This window comes from Tenrec ecaudatus, chromosome 18 (genome assembly GCF_050624435.1).
Source record: "Tenrec ecaudatus isolate mTenEca1 chromosome 18, mTenEca1.hap1, whole genome shotgun sequence".
NCBI classification, from domain to species: Eukaryota; Metazoa; Chordata; class Mammalia; order Afrosoricida; family Tenrecidae; genus Tenrec; species Tenrec ecaudatus.
In genome coordinates this window covers 8,339,448-8,350,821 of record NC_134547.1, presented here as the reverse complement: position 1 = coordinate 8,350,821, position 11,374 = coordinate 8,339,448, and the positions used below count along the sequence as shown (strand labels likewise).

Here is an 11,374-nt window from a genome sequence, read left to right as displayed (position 1 = left end):
GGCAGTGAGTTTGTCATAGGCATGGAGTCTCATTGTTGGCTGCTATAGGTCAGCCCCTGACTCCTGGTGGCTATAGGATTACCATGCTGAACTTTCTAAGGGATCTCCAGGCCTTTCTTCCTGGTCTAATGAGAGCCACTACTGAAACCTGGTCAGCATAAAGCACCATGCAAACCGGCAGGGGCTGGCGTGTCGGCCAGTAATCAAACCCGGGCCTCCTGCAGAGAAGGCAAGAATCCCACCAGGGACTCATCACTGCCCTCTTAGTAGTGAGTGCACGATACTGAAGATGGTTTCATTTTCACACTAAGCAAATAAATACTTGCCGAGGGCCGGTGGCATACCAGGCATAGGTTCTCAGTGCCGGGCGTGGCTGGTGGGGACTTCCCAGGGTCCAAAGCCCTGCGATGAGGTGGCTCAAGGAGTGCGGGGAGGCATGTGATCAGGTCAGCAAGACTCCGTCTGGCATTTGGGCAAAGACCTGAGTGAGGGGAGGATGAGGCCTGAGGTCGTGCAGAGGAAAAGCAGACCAGGCTGAGCGAATAGTCAGTGCAAAGGCCCTGAGGCAGGAGCGTGGGTGATGGGGAAGTTCTAGTTCAGTGGCGGTGAGGGCAGATGGCCTGGGGCCAGACCCTCCGGGGTCACCCGTGGGCTGCTGAGAGGCCTTGGATCCCGAGCCTGGCCGAGGAGCAGAGCAGCTGGAGCCCAGGCAGGTACGCGCAGGACCATCAGTGGTGGGGATGAGAGTGCCTGTGGAGAGATCTCCAGACGGTGGCTGCGATGGCCTGAGCAGGAAGTGACCTTGGAAGGGGCTTGTGGAGGGCAGGCGGCGGTGTGGAATGGGATTCGGGATGGACGCCCGTGGAAGGTCAATGGACCGGGTCTACTGAGAGGTTCGATCAGAGGCAACCCTGGGCAAGGGGCTCTGGTGGCGCACTGGCTAAGCGCTCAGCTGCCAACCCAAAGGTTGACGGTTCAAACCCGCTCGGCGGAGCTGCCGGAGGAGAAAGACTCTTGATCTGTGCCCATTAGGTGCCAGCACCTGCAATGAAAGCCACCGCCCACGGGTCATCGGCTCCGTTTTAAAACTCACCTACAGGAGGCCAAATGGGCCAAATTCCGCCAAAGCAAAGATGAGCCAGGGAGTGGGTGGGGAAGGCGGGGTGATGGGTAGAGAAACTCGCGTTTTGGAAAACGGGGCAAGGAGTGAGAATGAAGCCCCAAGATGACGAAAACAAGTACCCCAGATTCGTGAATCCCTGGTGCAGAAATAGCTCACCGGGAACCTAATTTGCTGGGTGAACTTTCACCAAACCCACTGACACCAAACCCACTGCCATCGAGTCCATGGTGACTCCTAGTGAGTATAACTGCCCCTGTGGGTTTCTGAGACTGTCACTCTTTACGGAGTAGAAAGCCCAGATTGCTGCCGAGCGCTCGCGCTGCTTGTGGTTGCAAACCGCCGACCCCAGGATTGCAGCCCAACGCGTGACCACTACCCCACCAGGGCGCCTTCCGTTTTTCACACTGAAGTCTTATGACCCACCTCTATTGAGTCATTCTGCTCCACCTCCATGGGGGTGGGGGGCTGCTATAAGACCACTTCCAAGGCCAATATTAAGCAATCATGTGGCTCTTTGAAGCCCCAAACCCGATGGGACAGTTCTGTTCTGCCCACAAAGAGCCTCTCTGAGCCAGTGATTCCACGTATGCATCTATGTGGAACTGAAAATTCGTGGGATTTCCCCTGAGGGCTTTTCGAAGATCCCTTTGTGTATAGGAAGGCCAATCCAAAAGTATTGTTCCAAAATGAGAGAAGGCTGTAATGTTAACCAAAGATGCCCAAGTGTCAAGCGGTTGCTCTCTTAAGAGATCCTCCATCCTAGATCTATGCATTTCTGCAGGGGGTGCCTCCGTTTCTTGAATCCTGCCCCCCAAACACTTGGGGGTTCTTCCATGTGCACCGTGCTCAGACAGTCTCAGCACCCTGGAGCAATTCAAACCCTGTTCTTACTAAATGCTCTTCAAGCTTGGAAGCAAAAAGAACTCTCCAGGAACAAGAGCAGGGCTGCAGGGTGGCATGGGGTAAGGTTTCCCAAAGAAATCCTAATAGAACACATCTTGGGATAAGGTTTCCCACTGAAATTCTCATAGGACAAGCTGGTACGTTGTCATATTGGGGAGGGGGGAGGCCACAAATTTCTGGCCCATGCAGATTTCCTAGTTCTCTTTTCTTACCCATGTAGATTTCTCTTAAAACCCTTCACAACAAGCCCCTGTGGTTGTTCTGAGTTCCATGAGACCAGGTGAACTAGATGGTACCCGGCAGCCGTTACTGAACACTCTGATCAGTGATTCTGTACACGGATCCTGATCAAAAGGGGGATGGATATGTATGGTACAGAACTGGAAAATTGTCACAGAATTTCTGGAGCCATTGAAGCTAAGCCCTGTTCCAGAATCTACCCTGAGGAAATCTTTAAGCCTTACGCAAAAAACGACCCCTTGAAGTCACCTTTAAATTAAGTACACACTACCATGAAGTGGATTCTGACTCATAGTGACCCTATCGGATTTAGAACTGCCCCCTGTAGGTTTCCTAGGCTGTAAATCTATACAGGAAAAGAAAGCCTCTTCTTTCTCTTTCTGAGTGGCTGGTGGGTTTGAATTGCTGACCTTGCAGTTAGAAGCCCAACTGGCAATCCACTATATCCCCAGGGCTCCACAAATACCAATTGAGCTTACTTGGAAAAGACTGTCCTCCCTCAGCTGCTGTGGTGTTTGGTTCCCAAGAATTACCTCTGCGAGATCAAACTGACAAATGCAACTGGAAAGGTTCGATGGGAAACCTAGGGAGCAGCGAGTGTGCTGAAGGCAAGGAAAGTGGCAGGACTTGAAGAATGTAGACAAGGCTGAATTGACGAATGTCTGCTTTCCTGTGTATGTCTTCACCCCAAAAATGAAAGTAAACAAAGAGAGAAACTTGAATTAATACTAATTCAGAGGGGGTTAAAAATAACCACGTGCAACTCTTAGGCACTGGGCTTGAGCTAGCAGACGGATGGAGCGCCCGCTGCTCGAGGCGGCGGGTTCGGGACTCGGGTCGATCTGCTCCAGAGCTGACGGACGGACCGGGGTTCGAGCCCCGGTCACGCACTGCCCGCAGCCGCGTCCCTCGAAGGCACCGTCTGTGGCGCCACCTGCTACCACTAGGTGGCGCCCTCCTCTGGGCCCAAATGTCACCCCCGGTTCACTTTCTCCCCCAAATATTTCCTTTCACTTTCGATCTCCGGTTGTCACCCCGCCGGCCCCTCCCTCGCCCAGCTGGGGAAGCCTGGCGCTTGGAGAGAGTTGGGCGCGCGCGCACGCGGGGGGGCCCCGAGGGGCGGGGCAGGGCCCCCTCGTGAGCAGGAGGCAGGAGGTGGGGGGTCGGGCTCCTGGGTCCCTGGGTCCCCCACCCCAGGGAGGGTTCCGGGGGCGGGACGTCGGGGTTCTTGGAAGGGGAGATGAGGAGTTTTCACCGTAACTGGGGCGCACGCAGGAAGCCCGTGGGAGCAGGCGGCGGAAACTTGGCCACATCAAGGGGGCCAGGGAGGGGCCGGGGGGTGGAGGGGCGGGCGAGGCCGGGGGTGCGGGGTGCAAGTCCGCCGAGAGCTCTTCTGTCCCTTTCAAGAGCCGGCCACAGGCATGAGGGGCCCCATTCCGAGATGACAGTGCTGGCGCCAGCCTGCAGCCGCACAGTGCGTACACCTGGGGGGCAAAGGGTGCGGGTGGGGGGCAGAGGGGCGGGGCGGAGCAGGCGGGGAGACGCGGACAGATGTGGGGACCCGGACCGGGATGCGGGAGGGGACCAATAGGTGGACGAGGGACGGGGTTCGGGGGGAAACAACGTGGAGAGAGAGCTCGGCGGGCGGACTTGGGCAAGGACCGACGGAGGGCCATGGGGAGATGGGGAGACTGGAGCGCCCTGGGCGGGCAGGACGGCCAAGGCGCAGGGCGACATGGACACTCGTGGAGAGAGGCGGAGAGACGGACAGATGTGGGGAGACCTGGACAGGGCTGGGCGAGACGGACAAGTGTGCGCAGAAACGGGGGGCTCCGGACGGGAGGCGTCTGACGGACAGAGGGACGGCGGCGGGCAGCGAGTGGGCGGACAGACCGGTGGGCGGCAGGACGGCGCGGGGCCGGAGCGGGAGCCTGGGGTGGGGGGGATCAGGGTAAAGACGGGGTTCTGGGGGACCCCGTGAGGGATGGGATTCACGGAGCTGGGCGAGGCCACGGGGCTGCTGGGGGCCCCCGGGTGGGGCTGCGAGTGTGGCCATGAGAGGGCGCCCCGTACCCGCAGACCTCGCCGCTGCCGCTGCTGCTGCTACTGCTGCTGAGCCCGGGTCTGCGCGGGAGCCCGCACTGCACCTTCCAGTACAGCCCCATCTCCTCCAACTTCGCGCTCAAGATCCGCAACCTGGTGAGGGGGGCATGGGGGGCACCTGTCAGAAGCCCCGTCGGTCGCTGACCCTGCTTCTTAGGCTGGCTCTTTGTCTACCCCTCTCTGAGCGTCCTTCTTTCCCGCTCCCTGGATCTCTGCCTCCCTTGCTCTCGGGGTCTCCGTCCCCCTGGGTCTCTGTCTCCATCCCTCCAAGCCCTCGCGGTCCTGTGCTCTCTTGGGGTCCGGCCAGCCTGACGCTGTTCCCTCCCCCAGGCTGACTACTTGCTCCAAGATTATCCTGTCGACGTCGCCTCCAACCTGCAAAACGTGAGTCATGATGGGAGGACCTGGGTGAAGGTGAGAGCCAGGGACGCCAGGTTGCCACCCTTCCAGGAACCTGGCTACCTTACCCACTCAGGCCCCTCCTCTCTGGGACCCAGGAGTCCAGGCCCCCAGCCCCCTCCTCCTTCCTGAGACCCAGGAGTCCCGGCCCTCCTCCCCTAAGCCAGAGTGGGGGCTGTCTCCCCAGGATGAGCTCTGTGGGGCGCTCTGGCGGCTGGTCCTGGCACAGCGCTTGCTGCACCGCCTACAGACCGTGGCAGGGTCCCAGCTGCTCTCTCTGCTGGAGACTGTGGACAAGGAGATATACTTCGTGACCTTTTGTGCCTTCCAGGTCAGCCTTGAACTGCGAGCCTGTGGTGGTGGTGTTGTATGTGTGTGTAGGTGGTGGGGGGCTGGGGGGAGAGCAAGATGCCTTCCTCCGGATTGTGAGTCATGCTCTTGCGCCCCTGAGCAGCCCGCAGGAGGTGGACCCTGGGGCCCCCGCGGTGTCTTGGGAATAAAGGGCATTTCTCCCGCTGTAGGAGGACCATGGCCATTTCTGTTGGCTCATTTCCTCTGGCTCTGCTTTGCTGGCCGTTGCTAAGGGGTGTTTCCCCCTAGCAACCAGGGAGCCCTTGCCAGGGCTGCTAACTGCAAAGTCAGCAGTTCAAAACCACCACCTGCTCCCAGGCTGAAAGATGAGGCTTCCTGGGGCCGGAAGGATTTACTGAATTTACAGAATTAAATCAATGGCAGTGAATGTTTTTGTTCTCTGTTTTCAGTTGCTGGGTGTTGCTAAGGTATATTTCTCCCTAGCAACCAGGGAGCACTGAGGAAAGGAACCTCTCAGACCCAGGCCCAAATAGACCCGTAGACTCCTGTCGCTAAGGCATGATTCTCCCTAGCAACTGGGGAGAGTTACGGGATCAGGCCTCTCTTAGGGACTGCTGGACAGGATGGGCCCTAGGCCTGAGAAGCTGAGCTGCGCTGGTGGTGACATCTCCCTCCCCTGCCCCCAGCCACCCCCCAGCTGTCTTCGATACGTCCAGACCAACATCTCCCACCTCCTGCAGGACACCTCGGAGCAACTGAAGATTCTGAAGCCCAGGATCCAGAAAGATAATTTCTCTCAGTGCCTGGAGCTGCAATGCCAGCCGGGTAAATGCGCCCAGCCCCCTGGGCCAACCCCACCCCTTACCCCACCACCCACCACCCCTGGAGTTGCAAGGCCTGTGGGTAAATGCACCCAACCCGCAAACTCTGCCCACACTCTTTTCCTCCACCAGCTCCTCCCCTCCTACTGATCCTACCTCCCCACCCCGCCCCTCCCTTCTCCCTCCTCTTAATCCAACCCCACCCCTCCCTCACATGGTCCCCACCCCTTCTCTCCTAGTCCCTCCTGCCCACAGGGCTGGTGACTCTGACCACACCCTGCTCTCAATGGGCTCCCCTCTTTACCCATCTCTGAATACTGATTGCTGGTGGCAGCGGCTGTTAGCCTGGTTGGTTATAATCTGGCAAGGTCGGCAGTTTGAAACCACCAGCCGCTCTGCGGGAGGAAACTGAGGTGGCCTAATCCTGCAAAGATTTCCGGAGACCCACAGGGTTGGTTCTACCCTGAGTCCAGGACAGCGAGTGTTGCTCTTTGTTTAACCCGTTTTCAGGGTTGACCTCAGGTCATCCCACGGATCAACTGCTGTCAGTGCAACTCCTTTTCCCTGCCTGAATACTATTCCCCTGTCCAGATGGATGGTTTTGCTGTGGAACCGTCCTCTGGTTTTTAAAAACGTTTCCTTTTGAGATAACGAGGGATAGTCAGGAAGCCTTGGAGCAATTGTGCAGGAGGGCCCTGTACTCTCCCCCCTCCCCATCCCCCACTCACTACCATCGAGTCACAGAGCCCCTGTAGGACGGGTTAAGCTGCCCCAGTGCAAGACTGTAACACTTCATGGAAGCAGAGCACACTGGAACACGGCTGGTGGGCTTGAACTGCTGACCTGGCCGTTAGTGGCCCAATATGCGACCACAGGGCTCCTCTACCCTGTCACCTCCTCCACCACGGGCCTTCCCAGAACCGCTTACTAGCATGGACTCTGGGACACTGTCAAAACCGAGACGACGTTGACCTTGCTGGACTCCTGGGTGCTCCTTTAGAGTTCACCAGGGAAAGGCACACCCACCTTCGTCCCTGGGGGGGCAGAAAGGGTGGGTAAGAGCTCAACTGCTAGCTGAAAGGTTGGCTGTTCGATCCCAGCCAGAGACAGAGACGCTTAGGAAGACCAAGTCTGTTACTGAAAAGACGGAGCCTAGTGAGCCCTTTGAAGTGGTCCTGGGCTGGGAGCCATCCCTTGTCCACAGACAGCAGCACATTCACTTGCGTGTGTGCCGTTCCATCGCAGGGGTGGCTGTGTGCGACCACCCCCTCCATCAAGGGCTCTGAACGTATGTACCACACAAGACCCCATCCTTCACTCGCGGCCAGCAAGTCGTTGCAAGCTCAGAGCGACCCCGTAGGGCAGGGTAGAACCCGCCCCCTGTGGGTTTTCTGAGACTCCTTTCTGTGGTTCTTGTTCACCGCTTTGTTGGGAGTGCCTACAGACGTCACCACATCCCACAACTCAAATAGATCGCACACACTTGCTGCGACCACCAGTCTCAAGACACTTGTTTTCTTCTCCAGCTCTCTGATATCAGCTCCCCTTTATCCCTTCCTCTCCCACCCCTCCCCCAGGAACCCTCCTTGTTGTTACATATTATTGTTGTTGTTAAGATATATTAGCCGTAGCTTGTCCCGTCCAATATGCCCACTCACTTACGATGCTGTTATTCACACCCTTTGAGTGGGATGATATAGTTATCATTGCTATCATCCCCCCATTCCCCACCTCCTCCCCTGCCTTCCTGCATCCTCAGGGACCCATTACTCCCGTTGCTGTTCCTGAAGGGTCATCCATCTTAGGGCATTCCTGCATCTAAGGATGCTAATTATGCACATGAATGTACTTAGGCGTAACAGGAAGGAAATATTACAGAACGGACTCTTACAGCAGGACAAAGCCCAGTCTTGCTCCCTGGGAGCAGCTGGGGATTTCAGACTGCTGACCTTGCAGTTAGCAGCCTACACCTCTGGGGCTCCCCAACAGGCGCCAGTTCAGTTATAAAGTAACATGCACGGTGCCAAGCCCTGTCCTAAGGGTTCTCTGCACAGGCTCACAGTCTCTGGTGACAGCCCCAGGAGGCAGGGACCCTGATGAGCCCCCTTATATAGAGGAGGAGCCTGCTCCTTCACCCAGGCTCCTCTCTCCCTCTAGAGCCTTCCACCCTGCCGCCCCCACAGAGTCCCGGTGCCCTGGGGGCCACGGCCCCCCCGGCTCCCAGACAACCCCTGCTGTTGCTCTTGCTGCTGCCCCTGGCTGCCCTGCTCCTGCTGGCGGCGGCCTGGTGCCTGCACTGGCAAAGAGGGCACACACCACCCTGCTCCAGGGAGCAGGTGAGTTGGAAGGCAGGCAGAGGGGGTGGGCAGGGCCTGGGGGAAGGCAGGACACCCCGGATGCCCTGGCCGCTGACTCCCGTGGGCGCCCAGGTGCGCCCTGTTTCCAGTCCCCAGGAAGAGCTGCCCCTGCAGCCAGCCGAATGCTGATGCCCAACAGGATTTCATCTGGGTGAGTCTCTGGGGCCCATGGGCCTTGAGAGAGCACGGGAGGTCATGTCGCAGGGGCAGTGTTAGAAAGATCACACTTGGGACAAGCTGGAGGCAGGGAACTCTGGGAGGGCACTGGGGGGACAGCCAGGGAGGGAAGGACAGGCCTGAGCTAGAGTGACCAGAACTGAGTGCTGGGAGGGAGAGGTGCAGGGCTGGGAAGCTGGCAGACGGGGTGGAAGTGGTGTGTGCGGGGGGGCGGGGGGCTGGAGGCATAGAGGACCCCATGTATAGGTGGGTAGTGGATAGTGGGTGGTCCCAGATGGAGAATGCAGGGAGGGTGAGGGACTAGGCAGAGAACCTGACTCAGTGGGGATAGGTGGGCACCAGGGGTACCCACATGGGGGGGACATCTGAAGGGGTGTGGGGTGCAGAAGTCCCTAAGGCAGGCCAGGCAGTGAGCTGGTTCCCTGAGAAACACGGCCGTGGTAGTGCCCCGCAGAGGAAGATGCAAGGGTCCCAGTGACATGGATGGAGCCACCATCGCCAAGGGCAGGTCGGCACAGAGAGCCAGGCTTGCTGGTGCTCATTGGGCGGGAGCCACGACTTCCTGCTTGGTGCAGGAGGGAACCACGGGAGGTGTGTGGTGGAGGATCAGCAGTGGGCCTAGAAAGTAGTTGGGCATTAGAGAGATACAACAGAGAGGAGACACTCCTGCCACACACACACACACACACACACACACACACACAGTGACCCCGGCCTTGTGCCAGCCTTATATGAAGATTCACTCCCCTCCTCGTCAGGCAGATGCCACTGTGCACTGTGATCCCCCTTCCACCGAGGCTGAAACCGAGGCAGAGAGAGGTAGACAGCATGCCCAAAGTCACACGGCCCGTGAGCTGGGATTTGACTCTGTGCTGCCTGGTCCTTCAGCAGCTGCCCCTTGGTCTGTCCTTCACGCTTCTGCCTTGGTTTCTCTCTGTTCAAAGGCTTAACCAATAGACGTTCCACCAGGGGATCGCTGTGAGGTGATGCTGAGAACAAACCAAACATCCACTAGAAACTGAACAGCAGCCTGACGGACGGGGGATCTGGAATTTTCCAGCAGCCACATTCTGAAACGTTCAGAGAGCCCTGTGACATCACCTTCAGTGACAGACTTGACTGACTTCATCCGGGCAACCCGACTCAATTCGCAGCCATCACGTCGGTGATAACTCACAGCGATACTGTGGGGGCAGGGGGCAGCCAGCCAGCGGGTTTCTGGGATGGCAATAAGGAACAGACAGCCTCATCTTTCTCCCGAGGAGCGACTGGTGGTTTAGAACTACTGACCTTTCGGCTAGGCATCCAACGAGTATCATCCTGTGCCACCGGGGTGTTGGGGGATCCAAAGGATGGTTACTGCGTCATGTCAACCAGCAAATGCCACATTTCACACACACACACACACACACACGCACACACACACCGCCCCATCTCTAGTCTTCACACGGTGTCCCTGGTGAATCCAGCAGTTAAATGGTAGAATCCTAACAGGAAGGTTGATGGTTCGGTTCGAAACAAGCCCCCACCCCTCCCCAAGGCACCCTGGGAAACACAGGTCTGTAGATCTGCTCCAATCGCTCACAGTCTTCAAGAGCCGAGGGAGCAGTTCTATTCTGCCCCCAGCAGGTCGCCAAGAGTCAGGAGGGACGTACGGCAGCTCCCAAGTCTTCAAAACGCAGTGTGTCGAGGAAGGCCTTCCAAAAGAGTCTGTGGGAAAATGCCATCCTCTTCTCATTCCATTTTGCCGGCCAGCTTTTTGAAGGGAACCGCCCCGCCCCCACCCTCAGCCATAGCTTGTACCTAGAGAGCCCCAGGCTGCAGTTCCACCAGGCAGCCTTGACCTGCATCTGTCCTGCAGGCCATCTCTGACTATAAAAGCAGGCTTCCCGGGACCCAGGTGTTTGGGGGCCAGCCCGCAGGTTTAACAAAAACATGTGAGTGTGAGCTTCTAAGCATCCGGTGTCAAAGACCCAGCCCATGTTTCTGAGTAATCCTAGATTCCTACGCTGCAGTTAAAGCCGGTTCCTCAGCTTCCCTGACCCATGCCCAGAGTGTGACAGCTCCCTGGGGTTGACGGGGAGCCCAGCGGGGGCAGAGTGGTTAGGCATTGGGCTGGTCAACCGGAGGTTAGCAGTGAAAAGTCACCCCCCACCCCACAGACAACGAGGAGGCTTTCTAGCTTCTGGAAAGAGCTATGCTCTTAGAAACCCGCAGGGGAAGGTCTACCTTGTCCTGCAGGGTCACTAGGAGTCAAATCTGCTTGATGGCTGTGAGTTCGGCTCCTGGCTTTTCGGGAGGTTGGTTGGTGGCACTTTCTTGGCATCCTGAGGGTGTAGAACTCTGCCCTGGTCTCACACAGCGTTCTTTGGACAGTGCTGTTCTGTCACAGGGTGCTTGCATCTGTCGGTCCGTTTTACAGAGCAGAATCCTGAGGCCCAGAGCGGGGAGTCTCCTCTGCCGGAGGACACACAGCCAGGCATGAGGGGAACAACGACAGTGAGCAGCCGGTCCCCTCCTCAGCCCCCCGGGGAGGAGGGAGGCCACGCCAGAAGCAGCCTTGACCTCAGGCTGACTGGGAGGCCCTCATTGTTAAGGAGATTGTATATAAACCGTCCTTTTTTACTACCAGTTCTGGCCAGGCTTGTCTGTGGATGGGGCAGGGTGGGGCTGCTTGAATGAAGGGTAGCCACCCTTCATTCAACATGTGTCCTTGGAAGCCCTCCAGAGGCCCAGGGCCAGTGCTGGGCAGTGCTGGGACCTACAAGGGAGTCAGCCTCCAGCCTGGTCCATGGGGGAGAAGACTCAGACCCAGAGGGTCATGGAATTGGTGGCGGCATGTTTTCAAGGTAGCAGGGCATTGTGGGATCCAGCAGCTGGCCTGGGATGGGGGGGTGAGCGGGGAGGGCTGAGTGTAGGAGCACAGGGAGGCAGCTCTG

General features: G+C 57.9%; 1 protein-coding gene across 2 annotated transcripts; it reads left to right on the top strand.

Moving 5' to 3' along the window:
• Positions 1 to 3,648: 3,648 nt before the first annotated feature.
• On the top strand, positions 3,649 to 11,047 carry FLT3LG (fms related receptor tyrosine kinase 3 ligand). 2 transcript variants are annotated; one of them, XM_075536239.1, is made up of 8 exons: positions 3,649 to 3,740; positions 4,346 to 4,465; positions 4,700 to 4,753; positions 4,956 to 5,099; positions 5,821 to 5,905; positions 8,059 to 8,237; positions 8,331 to 8,409; positions 9,380 to 11,047. In XM_075536239.1, exons 1-7 carry the CDS (start codon positions 3,708 to 3,710, stop codon positions 8,385 to 8,387), a joined length of 672 nt encoding a protein of 223 aa, XP_075392354.1. In that variant the 5' UTR covers positions 3,649 to 3,707; the 3' UTR covers positions 8,388 to 8,409; positions 9,380 to 11,047. The 2 variants fall into 2 exon arrangements, with proteins under 2 accessions (XP_075392354.1, XP_075392353.1); XM_075536238.1 differs by having other exon boundaries at positions 5,767 to 5,905.
• The last annotated feature ends 327 nt before the right edge of the window (positions 11,048 to 11,374 follow it).